Source organism: Strongylocentrotus purpuratus, unplaced genomic scaffold (genome assembly GCF_000002235.5).
Source record: "Strongylocentrotus purpuratus isolate Spur 01 unplaced genomic scaffold, Spur_5.0 spur5_contig_833, whole genome shotgun sequence".
Lineage (NCBI taxonomy): Eukaryota > Metazoa > Echinodermata > Echinoidea > Camarodonta > Strongylocentrotidae > Strongylocentrotus > Strongylocentrotus purpuratus.
The window spans coordinates 162,686-188,713 of record NW_022145539.1 but is presented as its reverse complement, the minus strand read 5'-3'; the positions used below and the strand labels follow the sequence as shown (position 1 = coordinate 188,713).

Genomic DNA, 26,028 nt, shown 5'->3' with positions numbered 1-26,028 from the left:
TTTCTGACAAAGAATTTTCAGAATCTATGACTGTACAATTTCACACACAATATCTGAAGGATATATTCAAAACACTTGCCGAGTTTCATGGAATTTGCACAAGTCTGCAAAAGGTACTTAGTGAGTGATTCAATATTCATCTAAGAACACTAAACACGCTGCCTCATGAATGCAGGAAGGGCAGCCAACACAGTTTATTGTATAAATAAGAGTTGTAAATTGATCTGGCAAAAAACAAAATAAAGCAATGATATGTATATACAGTCAAACCTGCTTTAGTGACCACCTGTCTACAAAGACCACATTTTTTGGCTCCCTTGAAAATGGATTCTCATTGAAACATGTACTAAAAGAACCTGTCTTCAAAGACCACCTGTCTACAAAGACCACTTTTTGTGTTCCTCTTGAGCGGTTGCTATAGACAGGTTTGACTGTATATCATCTGCTGAGGGCCAGTAGGTCATTTCTTCACATCCTTTACACAGAGTTAACGCCCTTGTGGGTCTCAGCAAACAATTGGTTAGCCCTAAGAGAAGGAGGCATCATCTAAGCTCCATAAATCATCGCCTCATTAGCCCCTTGATTTTATAATTAGAGTTATACCTAGAGACAAAGAAGGTCTTGGGGTCCATAAAGTCAGTTCGTAGGCCAAGACGGAGAGCTGACCACACAGCTAGACCAACTTACAACTCAATTAAAATCTGTTCCAATGTGGTGTGAAAAACAAGAATTTAAGTCTTGCTCTGCTATAAAAGACGTTCTACTTTTGGTCAAAATGTCCTTGCATCACCAATGCATTTTCAGATGCTAAGAGGTCCCTTGGATTGATTTTGGCGCTGTTGTGGAGCCCATGGTACTTATTTCCAATGCCATAAAAGTTGCAAGTGAACTCATGGAAAACTGCTTTAATAAGTATTCATCTAATGAGAACGCTCTTAGATCATCTATTATAGGACATCTTAATTTGGGAACAGACATGAACAAAGTTATTTGATCGGTACAGTCTATGACATGATCTCAAAATGTTTACAAGGAAGCAAATTTGTTCATAAAAATACCCATATCTGAATAAAAAACTATTGATATTTCTCTTGATCTGTGAAAGTTATTGATACATCTCTTGATCTGTTAATGCTAGCTTTCTGAAGGAAGTGTATCGGAAGTCTCATCTCATTTTAAAAATAGCAAAACAAATAATTTGTTCTCTTTTCTTGCATATTGACTCAAAGAGTCTGATCAATTCATTGGTTCCTAATAACAATCCTATACCCACTAGTACAAATCTAAATATTAACATGTTTTCCCTCATGAATATTCCAACATACAACTTTCTCATGTAATTTCCTTAAATAACATGCATGCATAATGACATTCTCTCCGCCAAAATAGTTATGCTTGCCTTAATCAAACTTCATGGAAATTCATGGAAATATCTGACTTCACTTCTTGGAAAAATGTGTATTTCTGTGTAACACAAAATATGCAATACCATACAAAACAGAAGATATTGAATGATCTTTGTCATGAGATATAATGTAGAATCACCAGAAAGGTGCGAGTTTACATTTCATTAAGGGGCAAACCATTGTACACCAAACAATTTGTATTCCCCCTCCATGCAGTGTTTACTCACAACATTCCGACGTGCCTGATACAATGTACTGGTAGGTGATGTAAGATTGGCCAAGGTTAAAACACAACCCAACCATACAACTGACATTAAAAAAATATATTTTGGTCTCTTTTGCCACACATGTGACATTTTTTTCACAATCTTGAGAAAAAATTGGAATGTCTTTATAATTTCTTAAAGAGAAGGTTGAGGTCTGGGAGAGGTGAAAGATAATGTATATTTTTTATTAATTCTCTTAAGTTTGGAAAGTATTATAGAAAAATGTTGCCTCAAAAGGATGGCTCTTCAAATGCCTTCACATTCGAAAATATGACAACTTTCATGCCACATTTTTGTGTAGGCCCTTGTACACGTTTCTGTGTACAGTGCATGTGGCACTTTAATAGCAAGACTGGGCCAATTTCTGATCACTTTGATGATTCCAAAACCTCACGGTATACACCAATAACTTCCACACATTTTTTTCACATTGCAATTGCATGACCAGAACTCAACATTCTCTTTCAAAATGTCATTGACAAAGTGTGAGTTTTCTTGTTTTCCACTCATCAGCAAATATCAATGGCTCGTCCTTTCACTTATTTGCACGTATAAGATGTTAACATGGATGCATCAGTACTCTTTGTTCGACTAGTTTCAGTAAGAGGACAAAGTCCTCAATTGTTAATTTCATGACGATTGAATATTTAGTTAAGATTACCTTCATCTTTATTTAAATACAAGGCTCTATTCTTACATCGGTTGGGAATTCCTCTGTGCAACCAAATAAAGTAGTCTACTCAGTTCTGTTTACACGTAACATTTTTACCGTTACCTGAATTATGCATATTGACCAACTATAACCCCCATCCATCGGTATAAAGAATATACATTTAGCATGTGTATTATATCATTGTGACATATCAAATTGTGCAACATATTCAAAATAAATTAAGACTATAATATACGCATGTATTATTTTGGTCTCAATATTAAAGAGGATGATATAAAAGCTGTGAGTTTAATTAACATGAAGTTTGGCTACTCAGACAGCACACAAGCTTGGGAAAGCAAGCATAAACTACGAGATACAGCTACCAATGTTCACTTTGACATCTAAACAGAAGTATTATATCAAAAATATGTAATTGATGTCATATTCCACGATGAGAAAGTCTTACTTGGGGGTGTTTCACAAAACTTGTCATCAGTGACAAATGACAGTTTTTGTTATAAGCTACTGAAATCCTTGCTTCTGATTGGATATCAGCAGATTTGTCACAGATCTTTGTCATTGTCATTGAAAAAAGACTTTGTGAAACAGGCCCCTAATAACATTTTGTTCTTCTTTAGAAGGGAGTACAAAAAACTACATAGTATAAAATAGCAAATATTTTGATATCACTGCTCTTGATCCCTGTACAAAAGTAAATGATAGAACAAATTATGGCGATACATAATAACAAACATTTGATGGTTCTAAATGAATAATTAAAAATAAAAGTTTTTTTTTTAAAGTCTCAATTTCCCCAGAAGCATTGTGTTTAATTACCTGTTGTTTATAGCATACAACCAAACTATATGCAACCTCTTTTCACATTATCATTCAACCCATGTAAAGAGAAGTTGATTTTCAATGGCGGATACTTCACTACATTGTGATACGTCTGGACTATAACACAGAGATGTAGTTTAGAAAATTAGAATTGAATAAACAATGCAAAAAAAGATATATAGAAGATTACCCCTCCCTTTTTTTTTTGATTGGGGGGTGGGGGGGGGGGGACAAATACATACATAGGGATAACAGGTTGATATGAATCTACTCTGATCAGTTTATATTATATCTTGTGGGTCCAGCACATATACCGAAGCCACTTTAATATCGGCAACATTTCTCATCAGTCGATGAGGAGGAGTCTGGGTTAGTTAGTTACACTCGCTTGTCTTCACCACTTTATCTCACAAATATATAAGTCTAATATTCACACTAGTTTTTTTCAATTATCACACATGTATGTATAGAAGGATAAAGGCTCTGTGAAACAGTACATACAATAATCATAACGCAAGTCGCGATTCCATCTGGGATGTTATCGTGGTGAAAGTCTCGTGGTGCATCAGGACGGCACGTCGATTTCTTCAACATACGTCGAAGGGAAATAGCCAACCTGTAGGAAATAAATAATAAGAATAAGTAACAGATAAATTAGGAGATCACATTGTCATGTTCAAAATCTGAGCCTAAACTTATAAACAATTGAGATTGATTCAAATTAAGTGCAACTTAAAAAGCAACTCTGTTTTGAAAAGGTATAGGATTTCTAAGTTTGTGATTGTAGGACTTGCAATCAATCAGGATCAGTTACAACTCTTGGACCCTGAGCATTTACTTGTGCTATATATGGCAGTATAAGAATTTTATTGATGGAATCTACTATGTATTTCATAAACCTGCAGCCTTTTCCCCCCTTCAAATGAGCTCCCGTGAATCTGATAACCCTGCCCCTAACCCAAAACCTATATGTAGATCGCCAATTGCAATCCTTACCCTATATCTCTAAAGGAATAAACGGTACGATTATCCTGGGGAGTGTTTGACAAAGATCTTAAGTCAAACTTAACTCTAAGTTGGACATAAACATTTGGAGAGCCATTTGTAGCCTTAAAATAAATTATGTCTAAAAGCAAAAATTGAAGTAATTTAGACTTTTCATAAATTTCACATCAAGAACATGAAATCTCCTTGATAACAGAAAATATGAATGATTTAAATCAACATTTTATGCCTTTTAAAGTGGCTCGGTAACATTGCCTCACATTGTGAAACAAAGCCCTAGATTTAGCTCATGCTGCAATGATAATTATAACCCTTTTAGTCAGTCAGGAACCCCATGACTTTTACAAGCCAATCGCCTGTCTGATTATCAAAATATTCATGATTGGAAATCGAAATCAAATTTTGCGTTTTCCTAATGGTTTTTATAACACTACAGTCTATTGGGGAAAATGGTAAAATCGGTCACTCAAAGATGTTTACTTTTTGAGGCACTTCATGATCATTTTGAAGTGCAATTTTTTTAGGGCTTCAATATTACACCATATCAAAGACACTGGATACCACGTAGGGCAATGCATCTCAGATTTAACATTGTTAAACGATGCTTTTAAGTTTGACTTAGGATCTTTGTGAAACACCCCCCCCCCCAGACGCTGTCTTACCCTGTCGCCTATGCATCCTTTCCACCACCCTCTATGTCCTCCTGCCTTGCTGATGATGGCCACCATCTCGTTTTCCCTCAACGTCAGCTCTCTCGTATCCCTCGCACTGAAGTCATACATGGCCTTGGCCTGCCCGGTCACGTTGTAACGTTTGTTCCTCCCACCTGCATTATCAAAATGAAGCAAAGTTATTTCATCATTATTGGTTATTTTATTGTTACTGTCCAGTGTAACAGTTGTTCTTCACATCTGCATCATTGAAATCAAGCAAAGTTTGATTTGATTTGATTTATTTGATTTGATTTGATTTATATATTTCTGTTTGATTTTCTTTTTGTTTTGCAGTTTTACAAATATATAAGAAACAAATCATTGCCAATATTACACATGACAAAAGAGTATATAGAATAAAGTAAGGCTGGCTGTAACTAATCAAAACATCAAACAGAAGAGTTGACAAAATAAGCAAAGCTTGATAGCATGAGTACCGTCAATGGATACATAATAATACAACGGAGGAACAAATATTAGTAAAAGGGTAAAAGGGGAAAAAGAGAAAAAAAGAGAGAGCGAGAGAGAAAAAAGAGAGAGCGAGAGAGAAAAAAAAAGAAAAAAAGAAAAAAAGAAAGAAGGGGTGTACATAAAGATTCACAGATGTATGTTATTTCATCATTATTAGTATTATTAGTAACACTGGAACAGATGGTTGTTGATGGTAGTTCCCCAAATGTGTGAGATATCATATGTTGGCATCTACATGTATTTAAAATGCATATTCCAACAAAATCATAATGATTGCTCTACACAGAGTTGGTAACAAAACTAACAGTAGTGAATTCCTAGAGGCTTCAACATTTTACCATCAGTGGTATGTGTAGCATAAAGAAAGTGAGAGTCAAGAGTGCAGCATTGGTGAAAGTTCTTATCCACAGAAAAATAACACTTCCCAACAGAATGAATAGTTTGTGATGTAGCTGAAGACAGACTTTCAATCTACTATTTAACCAAGGAGAGATTTATTTGGCAAAAGCAGCAAAGATACACATGTAAATATGGTCATTGTTTATTCTGCTAAAACATACTTTCAATCATGAATGAATATCTTCAAAAAATTAAACACAGGATTTCATAAATCAGTATGCTATGAAATCACACACTCCTTACCATGACTCAATTTGCTTCTACAATAAAATAAAAAAATCTGGATTCTATACTTAATCCATAATGTTTGGGCCCACTTATAGTGCTATCCTTTTAACAAACTGAATATTATATTCATCAACAGAAGTGGAACCTGTGGTCATTGTGCAATTACGTAGAAAGATGATTTCCAAATTGGATTTTCTCGTACACATTGTATTCAAATCTCCCAAAAAAATTGCAACCGATTGTTTCTTTTGAAATAATGATAATAGTCATTTTCTTTACCCAGGAAGACCTTATTAGCATCAATGCCAAATACCAATTTACACCTGGGTGGAGAGTGGTAAATGTGGGTTAATGTCTTGCCAAAGGATGTTAGAGTCAGACAGGGTTTTTGAACCCTTAACCCTTGGGTTGAGAGTCAAGCGATAAACCACTATACCATTACACCTCCACTTTTCATAAGTGCTAATTTGTCACTTTCATAATGCAAAACTAAGAAACGCAAAGAATAAGCTTTGTGTATAAGCCCGTTCATAGTTGCAGTCTGAGCACGAGCAAAATAATAAAATAACAATGGTAACATAACACAGCAATATTATAACACATTTAGAAAAAAGATGTTGATAATTAATTATCAAAATACTTAAGGCAATGTTATTAAATATTCCAAGGATAAATTCAATGAGCAAATGTCCTCAAATATTTAGTTTATTGCACAAAAATATCACTTTAGACAAACAATTTTAGTTGAGTATGAGAGGGAATAATTACACAGACGTAGCACATAAATGTGCAGAACCATCAACTATGGGTTAAATTATTCAACCTGTTACTCGGGAATACCACTTAGTGTTAGCTAATTAATTGAAAAGAGACCCAGCCATATATAATATATGAAGCCTAAGGCTGTAATGGATAAGTAACAGAGCCTAAAGTCAGGCAATAGATTGGATTATATCGATCCTGTTCTCTCCTTCAAACAAGATCTATAGAGAGATTCTAAAAGGGATAACTGCATTTAAAGATAAAGTTGAGTTCTGGGAAGAGATGAAAAATAATTTGTGAGCGTTATCATTCTTATTATGCAAATGTGGAAGAACATCAGATAAGACATGTTCCCTGAAAAGCATGGCTCTTCAAATGCCTTCATATTCTAAATATGTCATGTACACTGTAACATCGTAAAAATCCAGGGTAGGATTTTTACGCCACGTGTTCGTGTAGTCCCATATACATCTTTCTGTGTACAGTGTTTGTAACTTTACCAAGACTTGGCCAAATTTCTTATCATTTTGATGATTCCAGAACCTTGCAATACACACAAATTCTTATATGCTAGATGATCAACCTTTTCTGGTCGATTCCACACCGTTTTTTTCACAATGCAACCACATGACCAGAACTCAACTTCATCTTTAATATTGTTCACAAGTCAGTAATCTTAGCACTTATCCATCTCTGAGTAATAATTAGAACCATGTTCCCACCTACAACCTATGTGTTTTGGTTAAGGAGAAAAAGCGATTTAGAGCAAATCATGTATGAAAATTAAGCCATTTTTAAATTGAAATGAAATGCAAATAAATATGAGATTTGAAGAGGACGTTTTCCTATGAAAGTGTTCATGTTCTCACTTTTTCTAAATAGAGATTATGATTAATGAACGAATAGCAGTAAGAGTTTTGTTTAGAATAGCTTTACTGTACATGTATAGATAAATTTTTTGAAAATTTGCTGACACAGTGACTCATTATCATGGTTGCTTCTTTGTGCATGTTCATTAATACGTTTACTGAAATGACTTCATAAATGACTTCACAATTAACTATTTTTACAAGAAATATTCTTTTCTTTATTTATCTAGGCATCAATTATATTGCATTCTGATAAAATGTTACTTTTTTGTCGATGTGATGACCATGACTACATCAGGAGTTAGTGCAAGGAGCAGTACTATACTCAAGCATTTCTTAGTAAAGCATTCAGTCTACCAAAACCAAATAATAATTAAAGTGAAATTTTCTAAAATTGAGCGTATATGAAGTAAAAAATTATAATTAAGCCATAAGCCATATATTGTGGCTCAAGATTAGAAAATAAAAGATTTCACGGCATACCTGTAAGTATCGCTTGAGAGTTGGAACCAGCTCCTTTTTCAAAAATAACGTTTTTAAAAGGAAACGTTCAGGTTTTGGAACGATCTTACACTTTATAATGAACGATTTTGACAAAACTGTCTGATACCACATACATGTAGGCCTACTGTCTGGTGATGTCATAAGAAAATGAAAATAATAAAATGTTACTTAATCCTATAATGAAACGTTTATACAGTCAAACCTGTCTATAGCAGAGATGCCAACCTTCTTCAACAAAAAAAAGTATTCTTAAGAGCAAAAAACAGTATTTTTGGAAAAAAACAGTATTTTAGAAAAAATCTCTCAACTTAACATATCGCCCAATCGAGGAGCTTAAAAACCAAGCAGTACCACGTATACGTACCCGGATCGGAGCGCGACATGCATACATTACATGTGGGTTGTTCGCAATGTGCGCAGTTTGGGGCCCGTATCACCTTCCTGCGTGCATCGTTTTAAGATGTAGGTGCATAATACACTTACGACACAAAGCCCATGATCAGAAATTAAGAAAAACATTACTAAAAAATTTTTAAAACGTAACAAAACATACAAAAAACGTACTGCCGTATTCATAGCGAAAAAACGGAACAAATACGGCAAAAACGGAACAGTTGGCATCTCTGCTATAGCGACCACCCCAGGGAAACACAACAAGTGGTCTTTGTAGACAGGTTCCTTCAGTACATGTTTCAATGAGAAAGCATTTTCAAGGGAAACAAAGAATGCGGTCTTTGTAGAAAGGTGGTCACTAAAGCAGGTTTAACTGTATTACTAAATCCTATAATGAAATGTTGTTATTATAAACAATAGCATGGGAGACAAACATACAACTAGGCTTCATATAGGTTCAGTTTATTCCTAAAAAGTGAGTGTACATGTTAGGGCTGTGCACAACAGTGTAATGAGGTACCCGATTACACTCCCAGGCTCATAAGCGAATACTCGAATATTCAGACGCCATGTTTTTTTATAATTTCTTTGAATTTTTTTGATTTTTTTTTTAAAATTTTAAATTTTTTGATTTTGTTTTTGATTTTTTGATTTTTTCATTTTTTTTCATTTTTTCTTTTTTTGCCACTACCATACACTGGGCAGTTTCCCAGGTCCCTCGCTGAAAACGCATGCAATTTTACCTTGAGTTGCAGTTGAAGGCGCCGATTTAATGAGAATAATAACAGTAAACAATGCTGTTTTAAAAACCAAAGATGGCAGAATAATCCATTTTCCTCCAAGTCCAAACAGAAATCTGGACATTTGGTCCCAGTTTCTGAAAGGTGAGTTTGACAGTGTGGCCACCGCTCTCCCTGGCACGGGTAAGCGTGGGCCTGGACATTTTTTTTTTTTTTTTTTTTTGCGGCCGAATATTCGGGTACGAGAAATCGTACCCGAGTAGTTGTCAACCATGCGGGTACTCGAGCATTCGACTACCCGTCGCAGCCTTAGTACATGTATATGAAGTAAGATGTGATAAGTAAGCCGTATGTTGTGCACAAGATTAGAAAATAGATTCCACAGCATACCTAAAGAAGTTGGAGGTTCGGCTTCAGGGTTGGGACCAGCTCCTTTCACAAATAATGGTTTATAAGGTAAACATTACAGTCTCATAACGGTATTACACTGAGTTACAGTAATTTTATTGCTAAATCAACCTTAGCATGGGAAACAAGACTAAGATCAACTTTCAGTTTAACTTAACTATGGCAGGCTGTTCATGTCACTGTTTGCTCTCACCATTTACTGGCATTGGTCTCTCAAGGGACGTCACAAATCTACATCTGGGGGGGGGGGGAGGGGACTCTTGTCGGCAGCAAGCCAGGTACATGTTAAAAAACCCACGCGGGAAGGACTTTCATTAAACTGCGAGGTGCAGTTGAAGGCGCTGATTTGTGCTTGTGCTTGTGAACTTGTCACAAATGATAGTAACAATGTCGTTTTTAGAAGAATGTGTAAGATCATTAATGTAAATTAAAAACAGTAGAGGACCTAGGATAGAACCTTGTGGTACGCCATGTGTAATAGAAGAAAAATTAGAGGATTTTTATAAACTACATGTACATATTGAGAGTTTTGTTCTAGTTTCCGAGTGGTGAGTCAACACACCAATTACTGAGCTGGGAGACATTGCCAGGCATAGTGCCAGGTGGGGGGCATAAATCGAAACTTAAAAAAATAAAAACAAAACCATCCAAATGAAAACGAATAGTGCCATGGGCGGTCCGATACCGGACGGTTAAACGTTTGACTACAGCACTTAGATTAATGTCTCGTCAGAGGAAGATAGTGCTGGGGCAGAGATTTGAACCCTGTACCTCGTGGTTCACAGTCCGGAAATTATTCTCTAGACCACGACACCTCTACATGTAACATTAATAATGATAATAATAATAGGCATTTCTATAGCGCCGCATTTCTATAGCGCCGTCTGTCTAGAAATTTTATTCCGGGGTGCATTTATTATTACCCTGGCTTTAGCCTAGCTGCCATTACAGCGCTCCAGCATTTCACAAGGAATTGATTCCTGCCAGGTACCCATTTACCTCAACTGGGTCGAGTGTGGCAAATGAAGATTAATGCCTTGCCAAAGGACGTATAGAAAATGAGGACCCTTACCATTCTCTGTTAAGGGCATGGTTCCTCCTCTGTATGGCTTCCGTAGATACGCATTCAGCCCTCGGAACACGCTCACAAGGCTGTTTGTACCGTAGTGGTTGATCATTTCCTGCAGAGGTGGAAATGGAGCATTTGAATGAGTGTAAGGCTACAAGACATCAGTAAATAAGAGTTTATAAGATGATGAAGAGGATCCAATTCAAATGATTGGTTGAGAGCTTACACGTGACCAGGCATTTATTTTGCCTAACACATAATTTTATTAATGACCGGTCATTAATAAAATCATGTTATAAAACATTTTTTTATAAAACAAATAAAACATCATCTTATAAAACAAATAATACAAATCATTTTGTTCGGGCATCAGTAAAATAACCCATACTCTGTACCTTAAAAGAAGTCCAAATGCCCTCGGCAGACTGTTCCAAAGGTACCTTGTGTGGGTTATTCTTACTAATGCCCTCACTGCAGTGTATTATTTGTATACTATTGACCAATGACCCAGTTAGATTGGAACTGGTTATACAAGAGGAGGAGAAGAAATGGAAAATAGATACAAAAACAACAACACAAAAAAGCAGAAAGGTGGAGTAAGAAAAGGAGAAGTGAGGAAAAAGGGGAGAAGAAGCAGTAGTAGAAAAAGGAGGAGGAAGAGGAGGAGGAGGAGGAGGAGGAGAGGGGGGGGGGGGAGGTGATGGGAAGGAGTAGAATGAGGAGGAGACGAAGAAAAAAAGAACATGATGGAGAAGTAGAGAGAATATGAAGGAAGAAAATGCAAATATAAGGAAGGAGAAATAGTGTAAGAGGAGAGGGAGGAGGAGAAGAAGAAGGAGAAGTAAGAGGAGAATATGAAGGAAGAACATGCAAAGGTAAGGAAGGAGAAATAGTGTAAGAGGAGAGGGAGGAGGAGGAGGAGGAAAAGAAGAAGAAGAAGAAGAAAGAGAAGTAAGAGGAGAATATGAAGGAAGAACATGCAAAGGTAAGGAAGGAGAAATAGTGAAGAGGAGGAGAAAAAAATAGAGGAGGAAAAAGAGAAGAAGAATAAGAAGGAGGAGAAAAGGAGGAGAAGAAGAAGAAAAGGGAGAGAATACAAAATGAGGGATGGCAAAGAAAATGGAGGAGAAACAGTAGAAGATGAGTAGAGGCTACTAGACTTACTTGTAATGAAGAGAAGGTTGTTTGTTCTGCTAGTCCAAATTGATTGTTCTCCATCACTACCTTCATATGCTTGATATTGCCTTCATGTCTACCAGAACAAAAACAAACAATCAAACAAACAAACAAACAAACAATCAAACAAACAAACAAACAAACTCTCACAAGTCAATGATGCCTTCCACAATCAATCAAAGGGTTAACCAACGTTTCATGAAAACAAATTTTCCTGATTATCCCTGATTTTTTTCTCCAGATTTTCTCTGATTGTTTCAAATACTTCCAGGGTCATTATTTCCAGCAATTTTTCCAGCGAGAAACATTTTTAAAATGTATGATTTTAATTTGTTTAAATGTTAACAGACTATCTTTTCTTTTGGTGCCAATGAAATTGCCTGTTTTTTTTCCCTGATGTTTGTGATTTTTTTCTCAATTGTGTTTGTTGCTATCGACTCGAGCATTCTTGCTTATGATAGTCGGCTTCTGCATTTATCTTGATTATTTTTACTTTCCTCGATATGTTCAAGCTTTCAATTATGCATTTTCTATTTGTAAGTATTTAAGTTGTCATTCTTTATGTAAATCAATTATATTATATACTATTATTGTTATTTGAATGTTTTATATTTGATTTATCAATAAATGCAGAAACATCTGCTATAAAAAAAAAAATATGTGTATGTAATAATCGATACATTAAAAAAAAAACAGCATACACAGAGGTTGCGCGAGGACGCTTGGAATAAAACAAACCAAAAATACAGGGAGAAAACGCTTGTCATTAGGTGCATTTCAGCTTCTCTGCAACTTATCTACAGTCTGACAATCGTTCACTGATTCCTGGGGGGGGGGGGGGGGTTTCACAAAGACTAAGATAGACTTTAAGTTGGACTTAACTATAGCAGGTCATTCATGCCACTGTTTGCTCTCACTATTTTAATACTGGCATTGGTCTCTACCATAATATGCATTAGATGTAATTTTACTTTGTCACTGATGTACACCTTGTAGAAAAGAAACTGCAATTAGTCTCTTGGGCCACGAATTTTTTTAAAGAATTATACCATTTAAAGGTATACACCAGTTTTGGAAACGCCCCCCTCTCAAAAAATGTCTTATCATTTTGATTATTCCAGAACCTTGCAGTACACACCAATACTTATATGCTAGATGATCAACCTTTTCTGATCGATTCCACAACATTTCTTTCACAATGCAGTCGCCTGACCAGAACTGGTCTATATAAAATAAATTAAATACCAGAGTAAAAAAAGTTTAGAATGGGGATTAAAGGGATCCGGTAACTTTGTCTCAGATTCTGAAAACATATTCTGGATTTAGCTCATGATGCAATGATAATTATAAACCTTTAGGTCAGTCAGGAACCCCATGACTTTTACAAGCCGATCGCCGGTCTGATTATCAAGATATTAATGATTGGAATTACAAATTTTGAAAACCGTTCGCCTGACGGTTTTCATAACACTACAGTCTATTGGGGAAAATGAGTATGGTAAAACCGGTCACTCAAAGATTTTTTACTTTTTTGAGGCACTTCTTGATCATTTTGAAGCGCAATTTTTTTAGGGCTTCAATATTACACCATGTCACAGACACTAATAACATGTAGGGCCGTGTATCTCAGATTTAACATTGTTAAACGATCCCTTTAAGGAGAGAAAACTTACTCCAAGCTGACAGCATATCCTCTCTTACTCTTCCTGAGTAAGAAACATCCAGGCTTAGTTATGAGCAGGTCATTGGCTTTATCTCTCTCCATCTCCCCAATAAACCTGTTATATAATATTGGATGGTAGCAGGGAAGAAAGACAAAATAGGAAAAAAATAGTGAACAAGAGCTACGACACATACTGCGGGGAAGATTGGAGAGAGGGACTAATAGTGTGGTACGGTATGTCACTGAAACAGCTCCCGTGGGATTTTTGTGCCAAAGTTGAATTTTTAGCACTTTTGGATTCATTGGGATCCAAGCTATCAGAAATTGATGGGGTTCAAATTTTCCCGAAGACACCAAATTTCCCTATTTCGCTTTATATAAGCCATTTTGGTGCCCAATAGAGACCCCCCATGGAAATGAAGGAGTGGTCTGAAAATTTGAAACCCATCATTTTTGGCCAATTGGGACCCTTTTGAAGCCAAAACAGCAACAACAAAAAATCAAGTTGGCACAAAAATCCTACGTGATTACATACCATACCGCACTGTAAGAGAGAAGTACTAAGAGTAAAATATAATTGTAACTCTCAAAATCAACATCGTCAATTTAATATCAATCATTAAAGGGACTTGGTGACATTGTTCAGATGAGAGAAAATGGTGCTAAGGTAGTGCCTTCAATGCTAAATGTACAATTAAAGATAATCTGAAAGTTTGAGTGAAAACATACCATCATTAATGATAAAAATATTGAAAAACTGATCTGATTGATTCTCCCAACTATATTATTATGATTTAATTTAATTTTAGGTGAATGTATTTCGTCACAAAGCAATGAATTGGAAAGTATAGAAAGATTTGTAAAAGCGTGTTATACATGTATGTATTCTTTTCATGGAAAAATGGTTGGGAAAATTCAAAAATTCTCGATCTTGTAATTGAACCACCATTCTCGCCCATAAATCTGTTCTTTACGCATTTCTCCACCAAAGTTTAACATATTCAGATACCACTTGCTTCTATTTCCACAGTAGAGCAGAATTTTTTCACACTTTAAAGCCCATCTGTACTAGTGTACAGGATGGATTAGACCACCCTGCAAGGTCACTGGACAGGTGGCTATCTCATCAACTCAGCTCTCAAATAACAAAAATGGGGGACCAATGGTCACCGATAAGGCATTGCTTGTTATATAGAGGGCGCAAGTAGCTACAAGTAGTGCAGTGGGCCTTGAAGCCTTTCACCTCTGCACAAGCGCATTCCAAGTGAAGCAAGCACTGTGATGAAAGAGCCTGGAATTGAACGACTTACCAAGGGTATTGAAATAAGTCTGATACTTCGGGTGCTTTTGGTGTTTGCGTTGGCGGTGGTTGTCGAAATCCTTGAGGGGGAGAAATATCAACTGGCTCATAATTCTCCATCTGAAATGGGTTTAAAGAGAAAGGTTGAATACAAGCAGGGTGGTTAGCTATGCATACATCATATATTTTGGAAATTTATATTATCAATATAAAGAAAACAATTAGTGGACAGTGAGGCAATGACGTCACAGACTCATGAGTGAGTTGCCAATTTGTCTTGTGATCTTCAAAGTTTTTCCTGTCATTACAAATTCATAACCTTCTTAGTAGTTATCCGATTTTGCTCAAACTGTTTATGATTGGTTTGTCTGATTTTTCTGCTTCTATTGAAAGTAATTTTTTTTTGGAGTGGACTTGCCCTTTAATTGTTCACCAATAGAATGCCAGCTAGTTTTGGGAGGTCAATTCAGTGCATACAGCTGTACCCAAAATATTTTTAAGTAAATGTAATAATTTCATTTCGAAATGCAATTTTAAAATTAAAGAAAAAAAAAAGCCTTCCAAAACAATGCATGTAAGCTGGGACCCGTTTCACAAAGCCTTTTTTCAATGACAAATGACCCAAACTAGTGACAAATCTGCTGTTAACCAATCAGAAGCACGGATTTCAGTAGCTTATAACAAGGACTGTCACTTGTAACTGATGACAAGTTCTGTGAAACGGGCCCCTGTTGTGCATACTAACCAGGTAAACTGATGGTACAATCCCAATTTGGTTTGGCGGGCTCAGCATCTTGACTCGCTTCCAGTCACTGCCGATGTTCTCCAGCACGACCACCTGCGATCCGCCCGACACGATAAGAGGCTGTTCCCCGTTGGGAGGCATCGGCGCACCCTTGTAGGACCTGGAGACCCTGAGCTGTTGGCCGGTGAACATTGAGGGCGCGTTGGATTTGCCGCCTGACTGGTCCTTGCAGTAGGAGGTGTGGTTGGAACTGATGCACTCTTTGTGTACTGAGATGCCGCACGTCGTGCACTTGTAACCTTGGAAGAACAGGCCTCTGTAATTGGATGAACCCCAAAAAATGATGGTCATTTAGTGTTACCCGAACTGTATCGGGTAACATTCCCAAATCTAGACTCTCGGCAGCTGCATCAAAGACTTGGAACAGCATCCCTCTTTCCATAAGGGAAATTACTTGTCTTGCCACCTTCAAAAGACCCCTCAAAACTTACCCTTTACCCCAGTGATCTATGTGATCTACTTCCTGAGAGGCTGTACATTTTTTGTCCTCTTTTCATATATTTGTATTTGTAAGCGCTACTATGGTACTTATTGTTTTTAGCGCTCCTAAATATTCAATATTATTATTAACACATCTTGTGTTAGATACACCCTTTAATGGCCTTTTTCATCTTTGATCTGTCCATATAGCCGCAAAACGTCTTACCAAACGACTACGAGAAAGGAAAGTACATGTACAGTACATGTGTAAGCTTTTCTGTAAAGATTTTCAAAAAGTGGACCCAAGCCTTTTAGAAGTCCAGGGTATTGTAACTGAGGATGAATGGCTTACTAAAAGGCACACGAGCATCAGCTGGGTTTCGAACCTGGGAATTCCCCCTGGGAGGTTTCACTGTATGTTCCTTTATGAAATAATTACCCTTGTGCTATAGATGATAAAATATGATGTTACCTGAGAAGTTTTCCGCATGAATCGCACGTTGTAGATTCCTTGAAGGATGTGTATTCTACCGTGTGTCCTTTGGTGGTCCTGGGAAGGATGTTGTCCCTAAGAAACAAAATAAGAAGAGTGATAAACGGAACAACCATAGTCATTTTAAGGCCACGATAGAGGGTACAAGGCAAGGGTGAAAGAGAAAAAAATAATCAAAACAAAATAGAAAAATGGTCTCCAAATGGGAGATACAATACACACATGTATTCAGGTTATTCACCAAAACTTATTCAAATTTGATGATTATATCTTCAGTTCCAACAAAGTATTTTTACCACTGAATTTTGAATCTACAAAGTATCTTCAAAATGTTGCTTTGAAATGGACTTGCATGCTATAAAACTACCAAGTTTCATGTAGCCTAACAAATACATAACATCATTTGGGACTATCCTTACAGGGACTGCTTGGTTTGACCAGCTGTCAAAAACTATCTGTTGTTACCAGAACTGGCTATTTTTTGCAAATATACAATATATGTCCCCTCCCCCCCCCAAAAAAAAAAAAAAGTTTATGTCAAAATGATGATACTTACTGGGCAAGGCGAATTCCTTCCACCCATCTCAGCATCATCTCTTCAGTTTTACAGTACACCTCAATGTTGCTCCTGGAGCCAGTCTTGTCTTTAGCAGTCAGATGAAAGCAGAAGTTCCACTGTAAAATAGAATTCACGAAAGTAGGACTTCAATAATATGTAAGTGCAGTTAAAGATAAAGGTGAGTTCTGGTAATGCGATTGCATTGTGAAAGAAAAGGTGTGGAATGGATCAAAAAAAGTTGGTCATGTAGCATGTAAGTATTGGTGTGCACTGCAAGGTTCTGGAGTCGTCAACATCATAATAAATTTGGCCCAGTCTTGGTAAAGTAACAAGCACTGTACACAGAAAGATGTATATGGGACTACACAAATGGTGTCGGGGCTAGTACTACCTGATTTTCTTATCTTTCTATGCTCATTACTCAGCCAGTATACATTTTCTTCCAAAATTGTTTGGCACATGAAATCTATTTGTAATCTTAAACATTCAGTGTAAGTTTCGTTTGATTCTGTGAGAATTCCTTTTTTTTTTTTTTTACCAGAACTCAAGTTTATCTTTAACAACTATGTGATCCAGCATGTGACAGTGACAATGAAGGTAATTTACAGGATAAAATAATTGAAAGTAATTATTGTTTGGAAGATGAATTTATGTCTTAACCAAAATTAGTTACTGATTTATAGTGTCGTACATTTAATAAGAGAAGTTTACTCAAGAATTTCTTAGCTATAAGTGATTTTATTCATTTCATTTAGTTACACTTTTTCTATTTATGGTTTCACAAAAACATGGATTCAAAGTAATACACCCATTTTATTTCATTTAGAAGGATATTCATTCATTCATCATTCATTCATTCATTCATTCATTCTGATCGTATAAGTGGTAGAGGAGGAGGAGCGGATTTTCTTGTTTTGGACTATTTGGATTTTACAAAATAATATAAATGATATCCCATTGGAATGCGATGGTAATGAATGTTTTTTTTATTGAAATTATTAATAAAAATGCAATTGCATGACAAGAAGAAAAATAATAAACTTAAGTATCATAAAGCTCACAGCAAGATAAACAAATTATTGAAAAAGGCACGCAAGGCATATTATGCACAAAGATTCAAGAAGACACAAGGTACCGGTAATATAAAACAAACATGGTTTGTAATAAATGAGATATTTTGTAAATCTAGGAAGACTTTGCCTTCATATTTTATAGTAAATGGACAAAATATATGGTGGTGGTTATTTTACCTGACTGCTGAGAAAGCATAAATGCATGATCCACATGATATTAAAAAATTCTTTTAATGATTTTTTCATTGATATTGGATTGAATATATGCAATACAATTCCTGTAAATAATATTGTAAATTATAGAGATTTCTTGCCTGAACTATGTGCTGTACCTTTATTTTTGAAACCTGTTAATGCAAATGAAATAACTACAATTGTGCAATCATTAAAAAATACTCAAAGTTGTGGAATAGATCATTTTAATCTATACATGTATGTAATTAAGAAAATTATTGATTATATTTTAGAATCTCTTATTCATATTTTTAATACATGTATGTTTTTATGTACAGAAATAATACCATCTGAAATGAAAATGGCCAGAGTCACTCCAATGTACAACATGATCATGTTCATAATTTAAGTAATTATAGACAAATCTCAGTTTCACCATTTTTTCCAATTTTTTTAGAACTCAACAGACAGAGTGTTTTAAGAATACAATGCAGATCGTGCAGGATATTTGCATACATAATGCTACTTACCCGTCCACTTCTGCCACTTGGTAAGTTATTCTCCACATTGTACTGGGTTAGGTCAATGGTGTCGTTGTACTCATGGCTCTCCTGGCCCTGTAAATATTCAATTCAATTCGATCCAATTTTATTTCACATCTCTTTAAAAATTCATCAGAATATATTCAAACAAATCAGTATAAATTAAACAATATAAATATAAAAACATTCATTGACATGGTACTATGAAAGAAGGATGAAGGGTGGTGGATGTGAGGGATCAACAAAGGCCATTGGCCTGTCAAGGCTAATCCCCTATTATATTACCACACTTCAAGAAAAAGAAAACAAATATATTAAACAAATATATACCCGGTACATCAATATCAACATCGACATCAAGTCAGACGCTTTCTATTATCAGGATGAGAGAAAAACTTGTTCCCCTTAAGCATTTTGGACCGTGTTTAATGGATATCCATTATTTCAATCAGCCGTCAAATGGATGGATTATGACACTAATCTATTAAAGTACAAACTTGAATAGAACATTGTAAGAATAACATTTTTTTTTAATTATCTTGAAAAGAAGCTGATTATATAAAAAGAAATACATTGTTTTCCAAGCAGCTAATGAAATAAGAAACTTCCAAAAGGCTGCTTATAACCTTTAACTGTATAGCGCAAATCGTACATCAAATTTTTAATTCAATGCTAGGTATTTTTTCTTCACTTGGTTCAGGGGGGTGTTTCACAAAGACTAAGATTGAATTTAGGTTGGACTTTACTATGGCAGGCCATTCATGCCACTGTTTTCTCTTACCATTATGATCTTTAGATAATATATTTTCCTTCAATAATGAATTATCAAAAAATGTATATTCTGTAGATTTGTGACCATGATTTGTACGTCTTTTGAGAGACCAATGCCAGTAAATGGTGAGAGCAAACAGTGGCATGAACGGCCTGCCATAGTTGAGCCCAACTTAAAGTCGATCTGAGTCTTTGTGAAACATTCCCCAAGTTTTCAAGATGTGGATTTTGATAAAATCCCTGCGTCAAGTTTAACTTTAGATGAAATACATGTGTGGGCCTTACAATATACAGGAAATCTCAGAATGATCATAATATGATATAAACAATTGTATTTTATAGGTTAACATATGTCTTAACGAAATTTATGATTAACAGTACATGGTTTCTGAGAAAATAGAACAATTAATCAGACTCAAAGATTTGTTTATAGAAAATCATTACTTTCATACATTGTCTTTGGCTTCTTTGATGCCTAAAGATACATCTACTAGAAAGAAACCATAACATATCTTATAAATCCCTCTTTTCTAATTTTCTATGCCTCTAGCTCAAAGTGTTCAAAAGAATTTGGATCTAAAAAAAAGCTAAGTATATACATTGGTCACATAGCATTCCCCCAATCCTTTCAAGCCTCCACAGGGGGGCGTTTCATAAAACTTGTCATCAGTGACAAATTACAGTTTTTGTTATAAGCTACTGAAATCCTTGCTTCTGATTGGTTATCAGCAGATTTTTCACTGATTTTTGTTCTTTGTCATTGAAAAAAGGCTTTGTGAAACAGGTGTCTGGATCTTTCACAGTTTGCTCATACATTACATAACAAGCTATGTCTACATGTTGTTTTTTCTCTACGCTAAACCCAATTATGATAAGGTATATATGTTATCTGTAATGATAGTACATGTACAAGGTTTATCAAGAACCTATCTTGTCTATACTCAATCTACCCACTTAAAGGTAAAGACCAGTATTGGAAATGCCCCAATTTCAAAAAAAATAATTGAAGCTCTCATTACCAATCATGTGAAAGAATGTGTTTTGACTAATACATGATGATAAAAAATTTGCCGGGAAACCGCCTACTTATTCATATATTTGGTAAATTTGTTTCTCTCATGGACTGTGAGAGATATAGGGTAGTCCCATATACATCTTTCTGTGTATAGTGCTTGTAACTTTACGAAGAATGGGCCAAATTTCTTATCATTTTGATGATTCCAGAACCTTGCAGATGCTAGATGCTAAATGATCAACCTTTTCTGATCGATTCAACAACGTTTCTTTCACAATGCAATCGCATGACCATAACTGGTCTTTACCTTTAAACATGGGTAGCTTGGGATGCAAATATCTATTTGTGTGTATGTATACCAGTGTATTTATCTATTATCTTGTTTCTCAATGAGCAACGCTAAATTAGAGGCTATTGTATTGTAGATATTGACAAGGACGTTTTGAGTGTATGACACTGACTGTGTCAATTCATAAACAACAATATTTGACAAGGAAAACAACAATTAAACATCAAAACAAGTAATACATGTATATTGTAAAAACAGGTCACTTCACAACACGCCAACCACTAGAGTACATGTCATCATTTCATTTGTTACACATTGGTGAGACATTGAAAGGTAGCTCTTAATACAAGGAAGGAAACAACAATATTTCATATCAGAGCAATTCCACATGGGTGTTATTAACATAATTTGTACATTGTGTACTGTACATAGAGTTGGTCATTGGAGGCTGTAAGTTTGAAGTACATAGACTAGTGTGTGATTCTCACAGAAACTACTGAATGATATAAATTTTAACTAAAATCAACCGATTCCTCTTTGACCCGAATTTACTCCTGTACCAAAAGAATGTTGGTGACAGAAATGAATCAGAGAATTTAAAACTTCCCCTCCTTCAAACCTTCAATATATGCATTTCTGAATTTTAAATAGTGGCTGAGAAACTTGTATCCTACGTTACTCCTTCAAATAGAGACATATTTTGCATAAAAATTATAGGTTAAGCATTAATACACTTTAAATCACAATAATATATTTTTTTTCTCCCATGTGTAATTACCCTAATAGGCTTTGCAATTCTGACATCATGCAATGCAAACAACTTTGTTCATATACATTAGATGCACATAAATACAGTGTACAATCATGCAGTCACATACATTCGCAATACTGGGATATGCATGGAATCGGCAGACATTTGCGTATGCATGCAGTTTATTATTTGATTTAAAATGTATCAATCAATTGTGAGATACTGAATGTGATCAAAATCAGCTTTCTAAAAATATCTGAGCACTTTTCATTATTTTCCTCCTGCAAAAATAACCTCCTTTATTTGCAACATTTTGAAGCCGTTTGAAGCCGTTTGAGCAGTTTTCCATATTTTCCTCCAACTACCTCACTTATTTGCGCCATAAGTTAGCTTAAAGGTAATACAAAGTTTTGGGAAATTTTGAAAATTGGGTGGATAGTGATTCTTTACAATTTTGATATATTTGGATGCCCCTGTGGATGTATTATAAGCACTAGAAAATTTAGCTCCTCAAACACTTCTGTTTCGAGAAAAATTTAATATAAAAATTTACCGGTGCTCCTGGTAAATTTTGATAAATTTCAAATAGCGCCTACGACCGAACAATGGTAGCTGCGACCATGAAAATCTCAGAATACGTACATGTACATGTAGTTGTGATACATAATTTCCAAATGGGAATACATGTAGCTAATCGGTCAATTTTAGTCAAGAAACATTGTTTTATAGCTTGATTAATATGTTGACCTTGAGAGGGAGCTATACAACATAAAGAGTTAATTATTTACAATTTCATAACTTTAGACTTGATTTCAACCGCGACAGCAATCACTGAATATTGTAGGATCACATATGCATCCAATATGTTCATTTGAACCAAATTCATGACCCTATACCAAAACTTTATATTGCCTTTAATCTCATTTCTCTGTTATACTTTGTAGATAAAGATAAGCTGTATGCTTTTTTTCTTCTTCATATTGCTTTTTTTTTTCTTGTCTTATTAGAATGGTTAGGCAAAATTGGCATGCATTTTAAATAGCATTGTTAAAGATAAAGACCAGTTCTGGTCATGCGATTGTATTGTGAGAGAAACGTTGTGGAATCAATAAAAAAAGGTTGATCATCTAGCATACAAGTATTGGTGTGTACTGCAAGGTTCTGGAATCATCAAAATGATAAGAAATTTGGCCCAGTCTTGGTAAAGTTACAAGCACTGTACACAGAAAGATGTATATGGGACTACACGACACGTGCGCGATATCTATCAGGTCCAAACAGATATAATAATTTACCAAATATATCAATTAGTAGGCAGTTTCTCGGCAAAATTTGTATCATCACGTATTAGTCAAAATATATTCTTTCACATGATTGATAATAGGAGCTTCCATTTCATTTTTTGAGAGGGGGCGTTTCCAAAACTGGTCTTTACCTTTAAAGATTAATTTTCAAAGGTATACTTTATTCTTCATATTGCTTTATACATGCATTTCGGCAGCAAAGGGCTTTAAAAAAAAAATCCATTTCACTTCTGTATCTTTCAACCAACTTTGAATAATAATTATTTTTAGATATCTCCATCTTCTCTTCTCAACCCTAAGGAGTATCATAAGACAGTCTTTAAGCACAATGAACCCACTTCCACATTGGGAACCGACCTCTCTCACATGTATTGACAGCAAGCATTTTTTTTTAAAGTACAATCCGAAATAGAAGATAAAAACAAACAGTCGGTACGCACATTCATGTATTCAGCAGTATTGAGACGGCTAAATTTTGCCCGCCAAGTTACTTGCGCAAACTCTTTTTGTGTCGGCACAAATTTGACAGGAATGGCACCGACTTTTTGTAAACGACACTAACTGTCAAATGCTTGTATCTCATTTAAGGCCTCTTTGATTCTTAATCCTACGCACAGCATATCAAAAAGACAAACCATATTAGAGCCTTGATGATATTAGTATGCACGCACAGAGTAAAGCATGCAACAAAATACATCTAGCCATGCAGGATTGAACATCAAAGACAAGAAAACATTTAAAAACAGAAAAAACAAGCGATGACGTCAAGCCATTATGGAAAAGTCGATTCAAGGGGATTGCAAAGAAAAGGAACATGAAGACTCGGCACTCTACTACAAGGAAGAAAAAGATGCATGAATTCAAATCAGACACAGATGGATGGATGGAATATAGCTAGCTGATGGAGAGGAGAGGAGAGGAGGGGGCATTCCAGAACAAGGCTTATACCTACCCATAGCTTCTCCACGTTTAGCTACGAATGAGAACAGAAAGTGAGTCCATGGCGGACAGTCAGAGAGAGAGAGTCAAAGGAGGAGGGTTGGAGGAAGACGAGGAAAGAATATCCATGAATATATATGGATTATTCGATCGAGAGAGAGAGAGAGAGAGAGAGAGAGAGAGAGACAGGCAAGGTACTACCCCGGCTACATCATTCTGCGAAACTCTTGCCTATTTGAGGCAGTGGTTCCAAGAAAGTAAACTAGGGTACTGAAATTTCGTGTAATGACATCAAAAGCCAGTCCTTTCTTCACAAAACTATTCAGCTTTGCCAAAATCGTTTGCATTGAAGTCAGAGGTATTTTTTTGAGTACCAGTACTGGTATTTTAGAAGAAATCTTTCAGATTTTTCCAATATATTTTGGATTGTTTCCCTTGGTCCACCTAGACTAATGATTTTTGGAATCCATGGGATTCCACTATAAACAAGGTTAATGAAACGAGTATAGAATTCCCAGAATAACAGAGGTGATAGAACAAACAATATGAAAGCTTTTTAACTTCACACCTTACATGTAAATAACAGAAAGTTATGAAATATCAACATTAAAATAAACCCTGTCCCCACTCTAATCACATCATCAACCCCAACAGGCAAAAACAAGTTAAATGGTATTAGAGTCTTAGCTTTTGAACTCTTACAAACTTAGTTATCAACACTCTAATATAACATATTTTTATAAATATAATTGAGAGCAGTTTAGTTTTTAAAAAGAATTTAAAAATATAATAATAACAATAATCATAATATGTCCTAGTATCAACAGTCAAGAAAGAGAGTCATCATAAAGACAAGACATATAACAAACAATAGGCAAACCCAATCGTTATTTATGGAACCATCTAGTATCCATGCGATTCCTTATCTATTTGCATGTTATATAGAAACTACATGTAAGTCTCTAAAGACCTAGCACGCATGCAGCTCTATGAAACTCTAACAGTAATAATTACATCAGTGCAGCTATTAAAGAGCCATGTCAAATGCAAGACTTGCTACCTCTCTAGCTGTGTTTCATCAGCCATTCCCTGTAATAATACTGGCACATACTATACATAATCAGGCTTTACATACGAATGGCACACATAAACATGTAACTGCGTGAGTTCTAATGGAGATTGCAGCATTATCTTAGAACACACTGTGCTGTGGTACTGAGTTGTATATGTTATTAGCAAATCTCATTAAATATAGTAATGTTATTGAGTGTTATAAACATTCTTACGCACAAATTCATGAATGTCTCATCAAGTGATTTACGCATATTTCCTCCTTAAAATAAATCGAAAATCTAAGAAGTTTTTGTATTGAACAACCAGGCATTGCATTGCTTCAAAATATGACACTTTGGAGCACAGGTGCACGAAAAGATACATTTCGTATCCCACGTTTAAAAACAGTTCAGGTAGACTAAGGAGAATGAATTGTAAATGACAAGAAATTAAGACTCGTAAAGTGAAAGGGAGCAACAAAATAACCTGTGTTAACGGAAATCTTTTCACTTAAAAGTTGCAAAAATATTTTTTCTTTAATTGCATTTTACTTTCAAAATTAAAAAAACAATAGCAGGAAGTAAAAAAAGAAATGGAGAATGAATAAGTAACGTAAATGCTGAACACAAATGTTCATTAGAATTCATTTCCATGTCATTTCCCTGTTTCTGTTCTGAAAAAAAATGTCTCTTATATTTGTGATCAACTTGTTGATGATCTCTCGCTTTAAACTCTCCTGTCATTTTCCTGTTTCTGTTCCTTGTTTACAACAATATCAATATTCATAAAGTTATCTTCCGAAAGCCTGTAAGTGTTCATCCATAATAGCAAAGTGTTAAAAACTAAACCCCACTATTAAAACGGAAGGAAAAAAAAGGTTGCTAGAAACATCAACATAACAAAAATCCTGTTGAACAAAAGAATTAAGAGAAAGGACGCAGTTTTATCATGAACAGAAAACAACTTAAAAACA

The 26,028-nt window shown here is 35.3% G+C and overlaps 1 protein-coding gene across 1 annotated transcript in view; it reads right to left on the bottom strand.

Moving 5' to 3' along the window:
- Positions 1-1,020: 1,020 nt before the first annotated feature.
- LOC582602 (guanine nucleotide exchange factor VAV2) overlaps positions 1,021-26,028 on the bottom strand; it is a 67,510-nt gene continuing 42,502 nt past the window's right edge. Inside the window, 13 exon segments of the mRNA XM_030984257.1 lie at positions 1,021-3,783; positions 4,835-4,998; positions 8,098-8,130; positions 9,642-9,683; positions 10,732-10,840; positions 11,893-11,980; positions 13,578-13,682; positions 14,878-14,987; positions 15,613-15,928; positions 16,565-16,660; positions 17,142-17,260; positions 18,922-19,008; positions 24,016-24,036. Of these exon segments, the coding sequence (XP_030840117.1) occupies positions 3,733-3,783; positions 4,835-4,998; positions 8,098-8,130; positions 9,642-9,683; positions 10,732-10,840; positions 11,893-11,980; positions 13,578-13,682; positions 14,878-14,987; positions 15,613-15,928; positions 16,565-16,660; positions 17,142-17,260; positions 18,922-19,008; positions 24,016-24,036 (1,341 nt within the window). The 3' untranslated portion in view covers positions 1,021-3,732.